General features: G+C 31.3%; 1 protein-coding gene across 1 annotated transcript; it reads right to left on the bottom strand.

Annotated features, from left to right (window-relative positions):
• Positions 1 to 20187: 20187 nt before the first annotated feature.
• Positions 20188 to 21108, bottom strand: LOC126880918 (uncharacterized). Its single transcript, XM_050644994.1, has one exon. The coding sequence runs from the start codon at positions 21106 to 21108 to the stop codon at positions 20188 to 20190; it is 921 nt and encodes a 306-aa protein (XP_050500951.1).
• Positions 21109 to 21715: the final 607 nt, after the last annotated feature.

Genomic DNA, 21715 nt, shown 5'->3' with positions numbered 1-21715 from the left:
TGTGTTATGTTTCGTTAATTATTGTTCCTTTGAGTATTTTTTGGTCAAAATACCTGGCGCCCTATATTTTCGTTTGAGTATTAAGTATTTCCGTTTCCTTAGAGTCCAAGTGTCAAACCATCAGTTAATGTTATCTATTTATCTTTTGTTTATCGTCGTTTCATTAGCTCTATTCGCATACCATTATTTATTCATTTACCATCTATCATTGTAGCAGAAGCCCAACCCAAAGAACCATGCCCACATCTCTTCCGACTGAGCAACGTGGCCTTTGTTTCGTCAATGTAAACGATTGGACCTTTCCATCTTCGGTCATTCCTTATTCCATCCAAGGATAATATCGTCCTGATCCTTCTGGTTCAGCCTTCATGACCTCGTGTCCATCTGATCGTTATAACAAAATAGAAGCTGAATCCTTTAATGACTGCACTAACTTTCCCCTTTCATCCCTTATTGCTACTTCCTGTATCCACTGAGGTGTCAGCTTGAAATGGGTCATAATTGTCAATATACAATGGACACGTTTCACAGGAAAAACTCCATATTACTTATGACGATGATTTTTCGGCTCTAGCTCTCCGTCTATAATCACAGAAATGAGATTTCTGAGAACAATATAGGGAAAAACAAGGAAAGATAAAATTAGAAATCAAACCTGTAGGGAAAATCTGAAAATACATTCAGTTACAACAACAATCGAACAAGGACAACGTAGGTGGCTCGGACATGTACTGAGAAGCGGAGAAGAAAAAATAGTAAGACATACAGGGTGAGTTATTAGTGAGGGATCGGTCGATAACTCCATTATGGTATACAATATCGAGAAAAGTTATTTAAAAAAAATGTAGGCAATGATATTCTCCACGCTTGGAAAATATGTCCATTTCTACAGGGTGATCAGTAACTGCGTGGTATATCAAACATATAATTTTTTAAATGGGACACCCCATATATTTTTTCATATTTATATTCCCCTCATAATTCTTGTTCATATAATATATGGTTTTGCATCACTATACAGAGTATTTAACAAGTTATGACCATTTTTATTTCGAAATCACTATGAGCTTAACACCGTGTATATAAAGAAGTAATTCGTAGACAATAATTTGTTTTATTTAATAAGATAAACAATATACTGTAGTTTTTAAATTAAGTCCAATTCACATCACTGACGAATATTTGTATACAGGGTGAACTACAAATCCAAGTTACGATTTTCTCTATTTTTTTAAATGGATCACCCTATATTTTATTCTTCAAAATTATTGTATTTAATATACTCTTTCATTTTTATATAGCATTCCCTATATCTAAATTGATTACTTTCCGAGATATTTTTAGTTTTCTTCCAATTTCGGGAATACATTCAATTTTTCTAGTAGAAATAAGTTAGTATTGAGTGATAATTGAACAAAATTATTTTATTAGATAAATAACTAACACAAAATATAAACCATAGCAATATGCAGTGAATATACCAATAAATGTGATATTAAGAAATTATCATATTTCCCTAATATACAAGAATCGTAAAATTCCTACAAAAAAACTTTGTATTGTATAAAATAATATAACAAGATTATTTTTATTCTATAAATAACTTACATGAAACATAAATCAAAACAATATACAACTGATGTAACAGTTTTTAGATTGGTATATCAACAGCAAGAATTTTTTAGTAAAACATTCATTTTTATAAACACTTTTAAACTACAAAACAAAATTACGATTTTCTCATTTTTTTTTTAATAGATCACCCTATATTTTATTTTTTTTAAATATTGTATTTATGATACTCTTTCATTTTTATATAGCATCTCCTATACCTAACCTTATTAGTTTCTGAGATATTTTTAGTTTTCTTCATTTGCCGGGAATACACTCAATTCTTATAAATCTAAATAACTTAACAAATAAGTATTATGTAATAATATAACAAATATTTTCATTCAACAAATAACTAACAAAAAAATAATAAACCATAACAAGATTTAATGAATGTACCAATTAATGTGATGTTAAGGATATAAGTATAAAGTAAATGTTGAAAATGACCACTTTCAACGTCTATGCAATTTTGTAACCGATATTCAAATGACCGAGCCACATATCTAACATTTTTGTAAGTCAATATTATTAAAAGCTTCTTTTATTCTATTTTTCATATCATCAAGCGTTGTTGGATGCTTCTGGTATTGGTATACAAGGTTTTTTATATAGCCCCACTCGAAAAAAATCAATTTTGGAAGAACTAGAACACCGTCGTATAAAAACCTCAATCGTCAAAAAATGTGGACCAATCACATAATCTCTAACAATATCACCTTAAACATTTATAGATCACCTAGTTTGAGTGTTATCAAAGTAGGGATATCTTGATGCATATTAATGAAATTTAATATGAAAATTATATGTATTATTAATAACTGCGGGTCACAATCTGCAATTAGGAATGTGTTACTAAAAACTTCTTGGCTTAGAATGCTGTTGATATAATAATCTAAAAACTATCAAATTAGTTGTATATTGTTTTGATTTATGTTTTGTGTGAGTTGTTTATTAAATAAAAATAATCTTGTAATTTTATTTTACACAAGATAAATATATTTTTTTTGTAGGAATTGTATGATTCTTGTATATTAGGGAAATATGATTATTCCTTAATATCACATTTATTGATACATTCATTGCATATTGCTATGGTTTTTATTTTGTGTTAGCTATTTATTGAATAAAAATAATTTTGTTTAATTATCATTCAATACCAACTTATTTCTACTAGAAAAATTGAATGTATTCCCGAAAGTTGAAGAAAACTAAAAATATCTCCGAAAGTATTAAGTTTAGCTATAGGGAATGCTATATAAAAATGAAAGAGTATAATAAGTACAATATTTTTAAAAAATAAAATATAGGGTGATCCATTTAAAAAAATAGAGAAAATCGTAATTTGGTTTTGTAGTTCACCCTGCATACAAACATTCGTCAATGATTTCAATTGGACTTAATTTAAAAACTACAGTGCATTGTTTATCTTACTACATAAAACAAATTATTGTCTATGAATTACTTTTTTACATAAAGGGTGTTAATCTCATAGGGATTTCGAAATAAAAATGGTCATAACTTGTTAAATACTCTGTATAGTAATGAAAAACCCAATATTATATGAACGAGAATTATGAGGGGAATATAAATATGAAAAATTATATAGGGTGTCCCATATAAAAAATTATATGTTTGATATACCACGCTGTTATTGATCACCCTGTAGAAATGGACATATTTTCCAAGCGTGGAGAATATCATTGCCTACATTTTTTCTAAATAACTTTCTTCGATATTCTATACCGTAATGGAATTATCGACCGATCCCCCACTAAAAACTCACCCTGTATATGAAGCGAAAGATATGGGAGGAAATAAGAGAGAAAGACCAAGAAGGACGTGGATAGAAGAAGTGAGAAAAGCGGCCGATGAAAGAGGAATAAAATCGAAGGAAACAAAAGTATTGGCCATGGATAGAAGGAAATGTGGAAGACAACGGTGGAGAACCCAACTCCGTAATAACTCACACCTAAAGGTAGACGAGTTCTGGATTAAGTAAAGTAAGTATATACCTAATACATTATACAGACAAAAATGCCCGTCAGTTCGAACGAGAATTTTAGTTATTAACAAATAAGGGTCAAAAATTGCAGTTTTTTCGTTTTAACAGTATTCATCTTTTATTAGTGGAATCAACAAATAGAAAAAACGACAGAAAATAGAATAGTACGAATGACAAGAGACAAATCGACAAATGGAAGAAGATCATTAGGTCACGACCGAGGAAACAGTGGTTAGACAATGTCAATTGAGGTTAAAAACCGAACTAAAACGGGCATTGAGCCTCTTTGTAAAGTAGGAAGAAGAAGAAGAAGATTTTTTAGTAGATAAGCAAAGGTTTAAACTGGCAGTTTTTGAATTATGGTATGATCATTTCTTGGTAGCGAAAATGAATTTAAGACTTTGATATTGCATTAACAGTTGAGTCAAGCAGTCCATACATTGAAAACAAAATTTCAAGACGATTCGTCAATTAGTTTAAATTTTATTCAATTTGTTTATCCCACAGAGTTCTGCAATATTATTGCTCAGAAGATGATAACAATAACTAAAATTTTTTGATATTTGGTAATAACTAAAGTTCAAAATGCAAAATTTTGACACATGTAACAATGTTCAATGTGTTTTAAATTGTAGTTATTTTTTTCGAATGGTGAGAAAACTAATAAATATTTTGAAAAAATTTAAATGCAGAATGAAAGAATTCATTACTACCGAGGGCCTAAGGACTCTGAAAACTTCTATAATGTTTATTTTAATAAGTAACAGGGGGGAAAATAAAAGAGAAAATTTAGTGTGATTTTAATTGCAAATATTTGATTCAAAAGAAACTTTTTATTTATTCTAAGAGACTTTCGTCCCTCGGAAATAAAGTACTCTTTTATTCTGCGTTTAAATTTTTTAAAAATACTTATTAGTTTTCTCAGGATTCGAAAAAAATTAATACATTTAAACGCATTGAAAATTTTGACATTTTGCTCGGTTCCTTTTAATAACTAAAATTCTCGTCCGAACTGTGACGGCAATTTTTGTCGGTATAATGTATTAGGTATATAGTACCCAAAAAAACCCATTTGCAACCTGGCTGCTCAAAGTGTCCCGAACATGGTATATTTTTGCCTTATTTCACTGGAGTAATAGTTTCCTGAAAAGTACATACATGACTATATAATTTAACAGTACCTACAATTGATTTTTATGAAGTACGTAAAACTGTTGCTGTAAATTGTAGTTGCCGAAGAAACCTGTAGAAGTTGTCACTTGTCAGCTACGTGTATTCTCAAGCAATAACATCCCCAAATATGTGTTAATTACCCAAGAATACACGTGACCAACCAAGTTACCAGATTTTCGTTTAGTAGACTGAAGTAAGCGACCTGAAAAAAATATTAGTTTTAGGTAGAAATGGAACTAATTTCTATAAATTTTAGAAATAAAAGGCAGACATTGAGCACTATCTGTAATTTATTAAATCTTGCTCAAGTACTTTCGCTCTCAGAGCATTATCAGGGGCATCTGAAATAAGCCAAAAAACGCCATTGTAGAAATAGAAAAAATGGCCGATGTACAGATCCCAGTCGGGATAGCATTTGACCTTGCATTAGGAGCTGCCCCAAATTTTATTTTTCTAATCTTTAGGGAGGGTCAATATTAGTATAAATTTAAAATCTCGACTAAATTCCGTCGTTGCGTTAGCCGCCATCTTGATTTTAAACGAGAACCATTTTTGCTCAATATCTCCGCCATTTTCAACTTTTTGACAAAAAGTGTAGAAACTGAAATTATTGAAAATGCGATTTTCTATAATTTTATTTATTATAATTTTTTTCGTGCGGTCGATATTTTCCGAGTTATGAGGAGAAAATAGTGACAGCTGTAGCATAATTATTGAATTATTGAATTATCTCGTTTATTATTAGTTTTAAAACAAATATATGCCTATACAAAAATGAAGATAATTAAATTTTCTATAATTTTGATGCCGTACATTTTTTTGATAAAATCAATATTTAAGGTAGTACGTATGTGGTAAAGGTGCGAGCGTAAGACCTGATTGATTTTGTAGCAATTGTTTTTGTTCAATATCTCCGCCATTTTCAACTTTTCGACAAAAAGTGTAAGAACTGGATTTGTTGCAATTACGATTTACTACAATTTTTCGAGAGAACCAGTGGCGGGTCTACAAGGGGGGGAAATGGGAAAATTCCCCCCAACAAGGTCCAAAATTTAAAAAAAATTGTTGAAACATCACGATATATTAGCTGACATAAAACTTAAAATATCGACAGACAAATTCAACCAATAAAACCCGCTAGTTAATAAAATTAAGTGAACTTAATGCATATAATGTCTTTATATGTCTTTTATATATTTAGTTTGGTTGATGTTTCATTGGAAGTTTCAAAAATTGTATAAAATATAATTCTCTTTATTTTTGTTTATGTACAATTATGTCGTAAAGTTAATAATAAATGAGACAATTTAATAATTATGCTTCCCCTCCGCTTCCATTATTTTCCCCCTTAACTCGGAGAATATGGATCGTATAAAAAAATGGTACAAAAGAAATTGTAGGAAATTGCATTTCCAACAATTTTCTTTCCCACCATTTATGTCGAAAAGTTGAAAATGGCGGAAATATTAAGCAACAACAGTTCTGATTTAAAATCAATATGGCGGCTACTGCAACCGCGGAATTCAGTCCAGATTTTAAATTTACACTACTATTGATCTCTCCTAAAGGATAGAATTTTAAAATTTGGGGCAGCTCGGAAACAAAATTCAATTCAATAATTATGCTCCCCCCACCACTTTTTACTATTTTCCCATGTAACTCGGAAAATATCAACTGCATGAAAAAAATTGTTAAATAGAAATTGCAGGAAATTATATTTTGAACAATTTTAGTTGAAAATGGCGTAGATATTGAACAAAAACAATTGCTATAAAAGCAATCCGGTCTTACGCTCGCGCCATTACCGCATACGTACTACCTTAAATATTAATTTTAGCAAAAAAATGAGAGAGACCAAAATTGTGTAGAATTTAATTCTTTTCATTTTTGTATGAGTACATATTTGTTGTAAAACTAATAATAAACGAGATAATTCAATAATTCAATAATTATGCTCTCACTATTTTCCCCTCATAACTCGGAAAATATCGACCGCACGAAAAAAATTATAATGAACTAAATTATAGAAAATCATAGTCTAAACAATTTCAGTTTCTACACTTTTTGTCAAAAAATTGAAAATGGCGGAGATATTGAGCAAAAACGGTTCTCGTTTAACATCAAGATGGCGGCTAACGCAACGGTGGAATTCAGTCGAGATTTTAAATTATACTAATATTGACCCTCTCTAAAGATAAGAAAAATAAAATTTGGGGCAGCTCCTAATGCAAGGTTAGGCCTCTTATTCGTCTAACCCGACTGGACTAACAATAAAATATTATAATAGCATTGTAGACTTACCTCGTCATAGATAGAGGAAGATATCCCAGAATGTCGTAGACATTTAATTAAAATTGAAACTAATAAAACACACTGGAAAAAGATAAACAAAGGATAAAAAACCATTATTCACCACTCAACGCGGATCTGTCCACTGCTGGATATAGGTCTTCCTCAGTCTTTTCCATGTATTCCTGTTTTGGGTTGTTTGCATCCAATTTTTGTTTATCTGTTTTATGTCATCAGACATATCTTGTTGTCTTGGTCTCCAGTACATTATTCGCTATGTCCATCTGTTATCCGATATTCTAGTTATGTGTCCAGCTGAGTTCCACTTCAAGGTCATAATTATTTCTATAGTATTTATTCGGAGCACACTAGTTCGCTCCCAAGGTCAAAAAACCCTCTTAGTTACATACTAGTTCGCTCCGAAAACAATAACCTAGTTCGCTCCCATTGTTAAGCGGATTAAGTATTTATCTATTAAGTTCTAGGAAAATTAATATCGGCAAAATTGGTGCTGTGACTTTTGTATTTTAATTGTATAAAATATTTGTTGTTACATATTTATATAAATATGAGACAGTTGAATTAGATTATTTAGATTTAGCTCAATAAATGACCGTTTTGGAGTGTAATTTTCTGAGTTACGACGGATTTGCTTGAAAATTTAGGTTCTACTTTTACCCTTCACGTCAAAGTTCAAAGTTGGACTTTACTTGGGGGGCGACATTCACCCCTTCTCATGGGTGAGGAAACATACTTTTGAAATAAGTCCAAAAATGGATAAATTGACTAATTCTAAGCAACTTTTGTTCTAGAGAGTTTTTTAACTAAGTTAATACTTTTTGAATTATTAGCGAGTAAAAATGTTTATTTTTTGAAAAAAAAAACAAGTTATCGTGCGGTTTTTCTCAAATACCTACCTAACTAAAAAATATGTATTGTGTTGAAAAAATAATATGCTTGGCAAAAATACAGCTTGTTTAATTTGGCTGTGTATCAATTTCAGTGGTTTTTCACACAAATCGTTAATTGCCTTCCGCTTAACACCATTACTTAATTTTTGCCGGTTTAACGCTGTTTTTGATAAACTTTCATGGGTGTGGTTATCACTATATTCAACTATATTGTTAAAAATATTTAAAGTTTTAACAAATGCTTTGCAACTTCTTTCTACACACTGCCAACGTTTGATATTATTAGCAAGCATTTTATGGAATTTGTACTTGTAATTGTCAATAAATAACATAGACTTCCCATTTCACTTATTTCAAATTTCTTCATCATGAACTAAAGACATTCAAACTGTAACTAAAGTAATAATGATGAGATTTGCACCACCCCTCTATCTTATTATAAAATTTCAGGTGACTACTAATTACCAATCTTTTAAAAAAATATATCACTTGCAATTTCTTATACGTAGAAACCCAATCAAATATTGAACAAGGGAATATGAGCTCTAACATCATAATACTGACATAATAATATGTTTATAATTTTAATATAATTTTAAGTAAGAAGTAGTTTTATATTTAGGTAAATACAAAGTTGGAGAAATATTTATTGAAATTTTTATTAATAAAATGTATCAAAGTACCTGCTTTATGAAGGAAACATTGTCTATATACACTGACCCTGCCTATTCATTATTATTCATTGTGTACCCAGTAAAGGCATTTTGAAACTATCTTTTCTAAGAAATATATGGCCGGAGCAAATTTACCTATGCCCCTTTTATGTAGGGTATTAAAATCTGGCTGCCGGAGCGAACTAGTATATGCCCTATTTATCATTTCTATTCTTCGTCTTATTTCCTTGTTCGTAATTCGATCCCTAAGAGAAATGGAGCGTTCCATGGCTCTTTGGGTAACACAATTTTAATTTCTTACTTTCTTGGTTATTGTTTAAGTTTCTGCAGCCTATATAAGTACTGTCAACATACACTGAATAACGACTTTCCTTTTGAGACCATCATTAATGCACCTCAAATCTTTGAAGAATGTAGCCTCGCCCAAAATATTTTAATCTGTTTCTTAGTATTAGAGTCTCCCTGTCTTATTCCACTGCCTATGTCAATATGTTGTGTAAATTATTATCCGTCTATTCCGACTGCCATTTTATTGTTTTGGTAGATGTTTTCAATAGTTTTTATAATATCTAGGGGAACTTTGCTAGGGAAACTATTGGGACCGTGGAAGTTCGAATGTAGGCAACATTTTTAGCACTTTTAATTATATTGGCCAATTATATTAATCCTGGTTACTGGATAATTGTCAAGGCCATAGCCCAAAAAATAATAAGAAGTAAGATTGAGGTTATGTTATTAACCTTCCGATGGCCAACCTTTTTTTGTTACACGGATGACCAACGGGGGTAAAAAATGACCTCAGGTCAAAAATAACCTAAAATGAATGATTTCAGCATTTAAATCTTCATCTAACAATATATCCTCGTTTTCTGATACTGTTTCATCTTCTATATCATCATAAAAATAGCTAACAGTAACAATTTCCTGTAACTCAGCCTCATCAAGTAAGATAATTGCGGGCCATATCTTATATATACACAAAATACTAAGAAACTATAATAATATACGCTAGGAAATAATAATAATGACTAATTGTAGCAGACAGGAATGTCATGATTCGTACATAACAGGCACCAGAGTCTAAAAATAGATTTTGATAACGTGCAGTGTAAAACTACTTGGAATTCCACATAATAGACGGTATTTTACTAAACATCAAATTCAGAATATATTTTTTATTCGTAAAATATAGGGAATTTTTTTTATTTCAAAATATGAGGATATCTACAATAATGTTAAAGTCAAATAAAAAAATAATGAGTTAAAAATTGAAAATACCTTTGAATTTATTAAAGGAAAACATACGCTGGGATCCAAATTTACCCTCTTGTTCATCCGAATGATAAAGGGTAAACATTGTACTACAAAATACCATTATTTAAATAAAGTAAGTCAAATAAATTAAGTCAAATAAAAAAATAATGAGTTAAAAATTGAAAATAACTTTGAATTTATTAAAGGAAAACATACGCTGGGGTCCAAATTTACCCCCTTGGTCATCCGAAGGATAAAGGGTAAACATTGTACTACAAGCAAAATACCATTAATTAAATTCACTTTAATAATTAAATCATATCAATATTGTGGAGCAACATATAATTTTTATAATTTATAACACATCATTTGCGAAATCCCATTTTCTTCAATGACAGTAGGTATGAAATATTCATCGATTTAGCAATTTCAATTATTAACAATATGAATAGGGAACTTGCACATTTTTTTATTACATAATAATGTTCAGTTTTGTATAAAAATGAGATTTCCAAAATTTCACGCTTCAAAAACTCATAACTTAGGAGTACAAATTTAAAGTCTTCTGTATTTTAAAATAGTTGAAACGACCCGTGACGTCACATAGTTTAACTATATGGTTCCGTTTATGGTTATATTTAGGTATATTCTTCTTCTTTTTCTTCTTTAGTTTATTGGCCTCCACCTACTTGGGTATTTGGCCAGCTCGTCGCGCAATAAAGGAAAAATATAAATAAATATATATTCTAATGACATTTATCGTACGCCATTGTAATTAATATATACCAGTTTGTTGAGATTGGACTTTGATATAGTTATTGAAGGAAATAAAAGAAGGTTTACTATGGAAAATATAACCATTTCGTAAAAGTACAAATTTTCTATGAATAGTTCAAACGATCACAAATACTTGTAACGTCACATAACTGTATTTTTTTCTGACGTCTATAATGTTTAATTTAAAATTTACTTTGTTGGTGAAAAATGTAAACATATAACCCGATGACGTCACTACGCGTTTTGGGCTGGCTGGTATAATTTGAATTTTTAATCGTCTTTATGGGCCAAACAAAAAACAAACAAAACATTTTTATCTTTGATTACATGTTTTAAATTATGTTCTGTTGTGTTTTATAATATTTTTTTCGAATTTAAAATTTTATGCAAGTTTCCTATTGTTTAAGAAATATATGTCAAGAAAGTTGCAAGATTTGTCCGCTATATACGCACGATCGTCTTTTGTACCCCCTCCAAGTACTTGCACACAGCGAATAGAAGATGTATTACATTTTTAAGCCTCGCAGTCATATAAGATTATTTTAAATTCTCTGCTATATATTCTGCATGAAACAACCCCATTGTATAAAGATATCTCGTGACTATAACACGTCCAATGAGGAAATGTGGTATGTTCTTAAGCCTACTGGTTATCCGAAGTACTTCGGCGTAATAATATTAGGTTTATTTTATACCATACACACCAGTGTAATACTATGATATTTTGTCAATCTATGGAATTCTTTTCGGTATTTTCAAATTAGTCTTGAGTCTCCCACAGTGCTCTTAAAAAAACTTATATCCGCTTGACTATTCGTTCATATATTAATTTGTAAAAAGATATTTAAATGTATATAAAACAAATAAGGGAGGTCGCCAGGGGGGTACAACGACCTCCTTAATTCAGATGGACTTACCCAAGTTTTTTTATGTATTTTGACCTGTAGAACACGAATTTTTTGGGTAACAGTTGATCCGGATGTCGATAAGTTTGTTATAAACAAAGAACTTGAGGAATCACATAACAGCGATTTTTCTCAAAACAAAACATTGTTTTGTATTTTTCGGGTCATTCTAAGCAAAAAATGTCTTTACAAGTTTTTTCGTAGGATGCATAGTTTTAGAGATAAACGCGGTTGAACTTTCAAAAAATCGAAAAAGTGCAATTTTTAACACGAATAATTTTTGATTAAAAAATAAAATAGCAATTCTGCTTACTGCATTTTAAAGTTCAAATCAAATTCTATCGGTTTTGATTATTTGCATTGCTAAAAATTAAGTTTTAATTTGTTAAACAATGCCATAAACACATAGTGTTTCCCGTGCCCAATGCATGCGTTTTAATGTACGTAATCCACGTAGAAATTGTATGTATGTGCGCCTACTCGTTCGACTTCAAATGAGAAATACATTGAAAACATCATTCAATCACTGTGTGTTCATAGCTTTGTTTAATAATAAAAAAATTAATTTTTAGCAATGAAAGTGCAGCAGCAATGAAAACCGATAGAATTTGACTTGAACTTTCAAATGCGGTAAGCAAAATTGCAATTTTATTTTTCAATCAAAAGTTATTCGCGTTCAAAAATTGCAATTTTTCGATTTTTTGAAAGTTCAACCGCGTTTATGTCGAAAACTATGCATCCTACGAAAAAACTTGTAAAGACATTTTTTGCTTAGAATGACCCGAAAAATACAAAACAATGTTTTGTTTTGAGAAAAATCGCTGTTATGTGATTCCTCAAGTTCTTTGTTTATAACAAACTTATCGACATCCGGATCAACTGTTACCCAAAAAATTCGTGTTCTACAGGTCAAAATACATAAAAAAACTTGGGTAAGTCCATCTGAATTAAGGAGGTCGTTGTACCCCCACTGGCGACAGGACTAAAGTAAGTGCATGCTGTTATTAAAAATATATTTTTGAGAGACATATCTAGTCTATGGGGATCAAACATGAAGATGAAGATGTCATGCAGTGTATGTATATTGTCCTGGTGAAAGAGAAATTCTTCTTTACTATTTATGTATGTGCATATTAAATTTTACTTAATATTAATATTTCTTGCTTTGTTTGCGTTTTAGATGAAAAATACCTTAAACATTCAACCAGATGAAGCTTTATTATTTAATAATATAAAAGGAGCTTATTATAGTGTAGGCTAGTCTATGTATATTACGAACTACGCTAACTTTGCAAATATCAGAAGAATTTGTAGAAAATATTATTAAACTGTACGTAATTAGATCAGTATGAACACGACAAGAATACCATACGGTAAAAAATAACCTTACAGTAAGAATCTTTTCTATCGTTTATTGTCACTAGTTTTTAATGTATCTGTAAGTTACAGTTCAAGTTGATTATCCAGTTGGAGTTTGAGTCCAACTGGACTCAAACTCGTTTCCTAGTTTGAGTCAACTCAAACGGCCAGTTTTAGTAAAAGTTGATTTTAAATATAAAATCAAGAAAAGCAAAGTTTTCAACCTAATATAAACAATAATATAATTGAAAATTATTAAAAATACTACTAAAAGATTTTTAATTAAAAACTTATTGGTCCATTTCCCTGGTAACACCTCCATGGCTTCTAAAAATTGCAAGCCAGATGGATGCTAAAGCGAAGAAGACAAGAGGGAATTCAAAAACTTACAATTCACGACCCCGTCTGTTCAGCTGGTAAATTACAACGGAAAATGGACCTAGTTACTCAAAGGAGTAAAGACAAATATAAAAATAAAATATAAATTTCATTTTTATTTAGTTGCAATCCGAAGGCAAAAGCGTCTTATTTTTCACTTAGAACAAGGAGCGCAAACCAGCACTCCGAATAGACGATTTTCGACACTTTTTGGAGTCATCATCGAAGAGGCGTAGGCTTGCTACTCTCTGCTCGTAGTGACAAAACCACGAAAGTTTATCCCCGCATTGCAACTGACGTTTTTATTTTTATAAAATCAAGATTTTTACTTAACATTTCCTAGTAAAAGTGGACTTTAACTAGGAAAAGTATACTCCTCCCAATGTCATTTAGTACGAGTTGATTATTTCCCAATCAGTAGGTCAATATTTACTAAGTTTTGTTTTTAAACCAAGAGGAGTAAACTAAAAAGACAGATTCACACCCGAGAAAGTCACTAGAAATATTACCAAATACATCTTCGTTTTTGGTTGATCATATCGGCCTTTGACGGTAATCCATAAATATTATATATTATACTATAGTGAAGTTCACATTCAGATGTTTACCTAGATACGCCTGTGCTTTCTATATGGCAGAAATAACTACAATGTTGTCAAAGTTTTTAATCGTACGTTATGGGCCGACTCCTATAAAAGAATTATAATTTGGGGAAATATTTTTATGAATGTAAAATAGAAAAATACTACATTTTTGTGAACATTTTTTTGAGTTTGGCCCTGCTTATTTTAAAAAAGTAAAAAAAATTGCAATGGCAGTAGAATTGTCAACACTGTTATCCTATATCTATACACTGCCATCTGAATCTGACTTCCACTATAATACGTCTCTAAAGAGTTCTAAAAACATCTGTTTTTTATATAAAAATGATATACAGTTGAGTCCGCGAGTCTTTACCCGTGCGTCATTAATACCTGGCGAGATAAAACACATACTTTTTATCTAGCATCATTCTCTTCCACGCATGAAACTCATGATATGACGTGCTGACGTTTGTTATTAAGTAAAAACACATGTTTTTTTATGAACCATCTAGAGTCAGTGCATTGAAAAGAGATAGGTACAAAAAAAGACGATTCGGTATGTTTTCATATTTTAAGCATAATTTGTTTGACGTTTCTGCTTTGTTTAATTTTGTAGCTGTCAGTCAGTTGAATTTTTTGCGGTTTTTGTGGAATTTTTGCGTTTTGAAGTTTCTTTATATTACACAAACAGTTGTTTTCACAACTAATTTTATATTGGGCTTTGAAATTTTAAGGTAAATAATTATATTTTGGCAATTAATATTTAAAACATACAAAGCTAACGTCATTCACACGGTAAAGAAATGACTGTGTTTAGATTTCCGTCAAAGTGAATAAAATAACAAAAATAAAATATGTTATTGAATTTTTTTATAAATTGTTTATTTATTGATTAATCAATAATAATAAAATAATTTATTAAGCTACTTCAAATGTAGCTGTAATTCTGCACAAAAATTTTGAAGCAAAACTTACATTTGACATTCTATATATTTGATAACGTCAAATTTTATAATAAAACCCGTAATCGGAACAGTAGCCACTTTCTGTCAGTTGTTGTTGCGTGAAATAGATTTCCGACTTATTTCGTATGCTTTAAATGATGACGCACGGGTAAAGACTCGCGGACTCAACTGTAACTTAAGTAACCTATGAAATGCCAGTTGTGTCAAAATTTTATAAATGTCATTAGTGTCAAAATTTGATAACAGAGGAGTAAATTTGCCTGAGTTTAGACCAATTACAAACAAGCATTACGGTAGTCAATGTACACTCCAACTAGGATGACTAGATAATATGCATGTAAAGTGTAAACCCAACTCGAATGTAACTTATTAAAACTTCAAGCTCCTAAAATCAAAAAAGAAATAAAAACTAAGTATTTGAAAATCTCAAGAAGCGGGACCAAATCAAATGCCAGATTCTAGAAATAAAATGTTTTTTTTTATTTAGCTAATGTCTCGACAACTAATGGCCATTGGCATGGTAGGTACGGTGAATTTTTGCAGTAAGGTACCTAGTGGCACGTGTAGTGTGTGTTGAGTAAGTGTCTTGTTACTTGGCAAAATCGACGTTATTGTCTTAGCAAAGAGACGCTAATTGTATCCGAACGTCTGCGGTCACTCCGGTGAGAACCGATCCCACAATGATAGAAAATATTTTCATTTATTAATTTATAATAAACGAACTGACCCTGATGAGATTCGAACACACGACCATTCGGAACTTTCGATCCAAAGGTAGGCGCTCTTACCACTGAGCCACAGATGGGGTTAGAAATAAAATGTTATTGGATTACTGGGTATGTTAAAATCGTGATAAGTCTATAACTCTATAAGTCTATAACTATGATGAATATGCGTCAAAATAGCACTCATAGTCTCAGAATAGTTATCTCGAACTAGTTAGAGTTGATTCACTTTTTTCCGGGATCTTCTTTCACTAGCAAAGATTAGAAAGAGTCTTCTTGATCCAGTTGACCAGCTATGAAGAGAAAAATTAATCAGAACACCAACGTTGGCTGGCCTGGAATATTCATCTGAGAATCCCGCCAGCAGAAATTGGATAATTCGTAAACCGTACGGCTGGACCGGAAGAGATATTGTGAAGACTGTTCAGTTGCGCACCAACAATCTACCGACTGCGGAATTAACGTCGAATCCGGCTGAACAACGATTCTGCAGAGCAGGATGCAACAGGGTAGAGTCCTTATCACATGTCTTGCAACAATGTCCCGCGGTCCACTGGGAGAGGATAAGGCGCCATAATGGAATAGCGAAAAAGATCGCTGATCACTGTCGGGGAAAAGGGTAATCTGTCGAGATGGAGCCGCGAGTGCGTCACCGTGATGGACAACTCTTCAAATAGGATATTTTCGTCCGTCAGGGGGACTTCGCCGCGGTGGTTGATGTACAGGTAAGCTGAGAAGGATCAAATATCACCTTACCTGAAGCGTATCAAAACCACTCAAACCAAGAGGCTCGTCTATGACAACCAGAGGTTACGAAAGGCCACTATCCACTATCCAGGTACTGCCTATATAGGCGAGCGGCACACCCCTAATTTGAGGCTTAGAAAACGAAAAAGTGACCATGAGAGTTGAATGGCAAATTTTGATAACTCTTTATATTTTCGAGGTCGCTGAATCCGAATATGAAGTTTATTTTTATTTAGAATTGGTGGAACATGTTCAAAAATTTAATTTTATGCAAAAATGCGAAAAATCAATTTAAATAATTTTTCAATTTTAACCCGCTGTATCTTTAGTCGTTGTAAATATTTCCCTATGAAAATTTTACTGTGTCATCTTTCAAGTATTCGAATATTAACGAGATTTGTCCGAAGTGTTTATACAAATTAAAAGCGGAGTTGTTAACTTTTTAAACATTTTGTAGTCAGATTCCGTTAAATTCATGTTTAATTAAAAAAGTTGAGTGACGAACTTTTTAGCTTATAATTTTAACTAGCATAACATTAAAATATAAATCATGAAGAAGTTTTCTGGAAAACTTCAGGTCAAAATATGCAATAGGAAAAAAGTTATATGACTTTAAAAGTAGCACACATAGTGTTAGGCGAACAACAGCAACCCCTAAAATGATTTTATACCGACCACGAAAATCAACTTTCAGGTGAATGACGAATGTTGGTCATTATTTATGTTTTCGAGGTCGCTAAATCCGAAAATGATGTTTATTTTTATCTAAAATTGGTAGAACATGCTAAAAATCAAATTTTATGCAAAAATGGGAAACATCAATTTAGATGACTTTTCAACTTTAACTAGCTGTATCTTTGATTGCTGTAAATATTTCCTTTCGGAGTATTTAGACAACAGTGAGATCCGTTCCAGATGTTTAAACCAATTAAAAGAGGAGTTGTTAATTTTTAAACATTTTGTCGTGAGATTTAGAATAGAATAGAATAGAAATATGCTTCATTGTCATGAAAAATTGTACAATTTTATCGACAAAGCTTATAAAAGTCAAGAAAATAAAACAATAACAATCCAATTTAGTAAAATTACATAAATCGTCAATGTATTTAAAATAATAATAACAATAATGAAGTTAAACACAAATAATCAATTGCAAAATTTAAAATAAATTGCAAATGCATAGTCTACCTAGTAATTAATAGAAAAAGTTATAAAAGTTAAGCTGCTGCATATGACACCCAAATATAAATAAAAAAAATAATAAAAATACTACTTGTGCAAAGGGTACTGTAATTTCTTAGTTATTGACTAAGAAAATCTTCTACTGGATCATATGGTCTTTTAGATAGGTAGGCTTTTATCAGTTTACGAAATTTGGGGAAAGATGCTGCAGATTTAAGTTGTAGGGGGAGATGGTTGTAAAGTTTTTTTGCGGAGTATAATATAAATTTCTTTACTAACTCCGAGGACGGAATTGGCAGATAGCCGTTAAACGTAGAATTTCTCGTGAAGTAGTCATGTTTAGGTCTTGGTGGAAAGACATGTAGATGTTTACGAATTAAGCAAACAGTTTCTAAAATATACAAAGATAGAAGTAACCTGGATGGAAGTGATCTTTGAAGTAACTTCTGCAATGTGTTGTTCTTCTGAGGCCAAACAGATATCTTATTGCTCTTTTTGTAATTTGAAAATAACATCGAATTGGGCAGCTGTACCAGAACCCCAAAAAGGAAGACCATAACGAAGATGCGACTGGAACAAAGAAAAATATGTTATTTTGGAAGATGGTAGATTGAGTTCATTCGGAGCAGATCTTATAGCATAGCAAGCTGAAGATAGTTTCTTTCTTAACAAATCGATATGGAGGGACCATTTAAGGTTGCTATCTAAAAAAATACCAAGAAATTTTGCAGAATCAACGGTACTGATCTAGCTGTTATTAAGAGGTAAGGGTTGAAGAGCTTCTTTATAAGACAATGCTACTGTTTTATCTAACTTAAATGAGAGTAAATTAGAGTCAGACCAGCTTTTTATTGTAAGTAGAGCAGAAGTTACAGTAGCATGAACAGTTGCAATGTTTGAGTTGCTACAAGTGATACTGGTATCATCAGCAAAAAGGAAGATTTTTCCATCGATTAAGATAAGGAAAAGTAGAGGACCCAATACTGAACCTTGAGGTACCCCACATACAATGTTTTTGAGACTAGAGTCTGTATCATTTGCTCTAACCAGTTGTTTCCTATCATCCAAGTAAGATTGGAACCCATCTAAAAAAATACCTCGAATTCCGTAGAAATTTAGTTTTTTTATCAAATTGTTGTGATTTACACAATCAAAAGCTTTGGCGTAGTCACAAAAAACGGTGGCAGTGTGAAGATTATTGTTCAGTGCTTGATAAACCTCATGTAGTACAGAAAACATTTCGTTAGTTTTATCTTTACTTAAAAAAGTTGAGTGACAAATATTTTAGTTTATAATTTTAACCAACAAATAACTCTATTGCATATTTGACTTGAAATTTTCAAGAAAACTTGTTCAAAACTTATGTTTTAATGCTGTGTTGGTTAAAATTATAAACTAAAAAGTTTGTCACTCAACTTTTTTAAGTAAACATGAAACTAACGAAATCTAACGACAAAATGTTTAAAAATGAACAAATCCTCTTTTAATATTTTATCGTCCAGAGATAAATCGATTCCATCAATTTCGAATTTCTATAATAGTACGGGTCCCGGTGAATTCGTAACTATTTTAATCCCCCATCCTAATTACAGGCCAATTGGTAACTCTGACCCTCTCAGGTAATTTTTCGGTAACCGATCAACTACCGGTGAATTCGTAACTAAATAAAGGTATAATCTTTTAGACTTGAAATAAACATATGGAAAATCTCTTTACTTTTAAATTATCAGATGGATTTAAATAATTTATCATTGCTAAACATCTAAAAAATATTAAATTTATAATTACTTGATAAAAACCAAGCTCGTGTAGAGCTATACTTGATGGAAATAATATTTTAACACGTGTTAATGAAACACTATAATATTGTTTCAATGATTTTATTAGGATATTTCAATTTTTGCTATTTTTTATAGGTACATATAGTACAAATATAATGTTTTTAAGCAAACCAAGAAACATTCGGTTTAGATTTAAGGTATTAGATTTAAAAAATTGGAAAGAAATCCTTTGTAAAAGGTATAAAATTTTTTTATTAAAAATCCCTTAAAAGGGCTACATCACAACAAAACGTTTTCGATTTTTATAAAAAATCATCATCAGTGTTCGATAAACTGGATGCTAGCTGAGCCACAAAAGAAAAATATCTGGGTAAAAACCCTTTACATAAAATATAGATGCCTTAAAAGTGCATACTTCAATAAAAAGGCCTATGATGGTCACATGGCAAACAGGATATTGCCCTAAGGCAGGCGCGTAGATAGGTTTTTTTCTAGGGGGGGTACTTGGTATCTTATTTTAAGTGCCGAGAGCAATTTTTTGCACCAGGTACCACGCTCAAACAGCTAGGTAAATTTGAACTTTTATTAAAGTTTATTTACACAAGAAAATACAGAAGTAACAAACAAAAATCAATGAAAACCTGTCTATATCAGTCAATAATAAAAAAATACAAATCAACATACAATTAAACAAACATAACACGAACTCATTTTATATATGTTATATATTCTAGGTAAAAGTAAAAAAAAATCAATTCCACTATTAGGTAATATAGGTCAAATACCTTAAAATGCAAAACTCATCATTAGGTCTATTTAACAAAATATTACACCACAGTAACTAGATTATGAAACAAAGTCAATTTTTCATGTCCGTTGCTTTGAAAACCTATCAATAACAGCATCGATATTTATTTCAATATCTCTGTGTATATTTAATAAACTTAATCCAACTAGTCTTTCCTGACACATCGTAGACGGTAACCATGATTTTAGTCTCTTAAGTGTGGAAAATGATCTTTCAGCACTTGCCACACTTACCGGCATTACAGAAATTATCTGTATGAGTGTATATATGGTGGGAAATATTTCGTTACTGCAAAGCAGCAAGGTATCTAACGCTGTCGCTGGCAAATCATTTGTTTTATTTTCTATTCCTTTCCATTTATTTATCCTGAGCGCTATTTCCGATTCCAGCAAATCTGATAAAAATTCTACGGAATCATTTCTAAATTTACCAAGATATTCGGAAACCTTTTTTACTAGAAACTTTAAATTATTATCGCTCTGGTTTAAAACATTAACCGGTATTAAGTTGTTTATATCTAAAATTTCGAAAAGATCTGAATTGAAACGAAACTCGAGGTCTTGGAATATGTTTTCTAAAAGGGGTATAAAAACTGACACTCTAAAATATTCTTCAGGATTTTTTGTTTCAATATTACTGCGATAAATTTGTCTGGCATTGATTCTTGGCAGTAATATTGGAAAATCTAATTTTTGATGAACTTTCGTTACTTCTTCAAAAATACCTTTAAACATATTTTCAGCATCCTCTCTTTTTTTATGAAATACTAATAATATATCGTTTACGAAAGATCGAGCAGAAATTTTGTCCAAACTTTTAGCCTGCAAAGATTTACTTAAACTTACAGTTATATTTAAAACATGGGACAAGCAATGGAGAGCAACTACAAAATTTGTTTTTAGCATTGTATCCAATAATCTTTGAGCTTTTGAAGATGATTGAGAATCTTTCCACTGCGTTATTAGTTGCAAAGTTTCCATGATATTTTCAAAAGAAGCTTTGAACCTAAGAATAGCTGTATGGCGTTCTGTCCATCTGGTTTCGCATAAGCTTTCCAAAGCAGATGAGTTCGTGAATTTCAAAACGTTATGTATTTTAGACGATGCGTTGAAAAAGGCAATGGTTTCTTTAATGGTACCTACCGCGTTACGAATATCTTGGACATTGCTAGATTTTGATAGGGATAAATTAAGTGAATGGCTGTAACAAGGACATTTGCAAGCATTCTTTAACATTTTTTGAATTTCGGTAACTGCTCCTTTTTGTTCAGACAACATAACACTGCAAGTGTCTGTGCCAATCCCGACGCAATTCTCAAACGGCAACCCAATCTTATTTAAAAATGAAACAACTGTTTTTCCCAGTAGTTCACCCGTTAAAACTGGCTCTTTTGTAAAATCATCATAATTATTTTTATGACAATCGATGAATCATACAAAGTCCTCGCGAAGAATATTTTCCGGATCTAAATATCTTATTAAAATTGACCTACATCTTTTAGTATTTTATTGCTTCTATTAGAATGCTTCTTAGGGGGGGTACTGTCCCCCAGTACCCCCCCTTATCTACGCTGGTGCCCTAAGGTAA

Source organism: Diabrotica virgifera, chromosome 2 (assembly GCF_917563875.1).
Source record: "Diabrotica virgifera virgifera chromosome 2, PGI_DIABVI_V3a".
Lineage (NCBI taxonomy): Eukaryota > Metazoa > Arthropoda > Insecta > Coleoptera > Chrysomelidae > Diabrotica > Diabrotica virgifera.
Note: the sequence above shows the minus strand (reverse complement) of the source record. Positions and strands in the feature narration are given on the sequence as shown.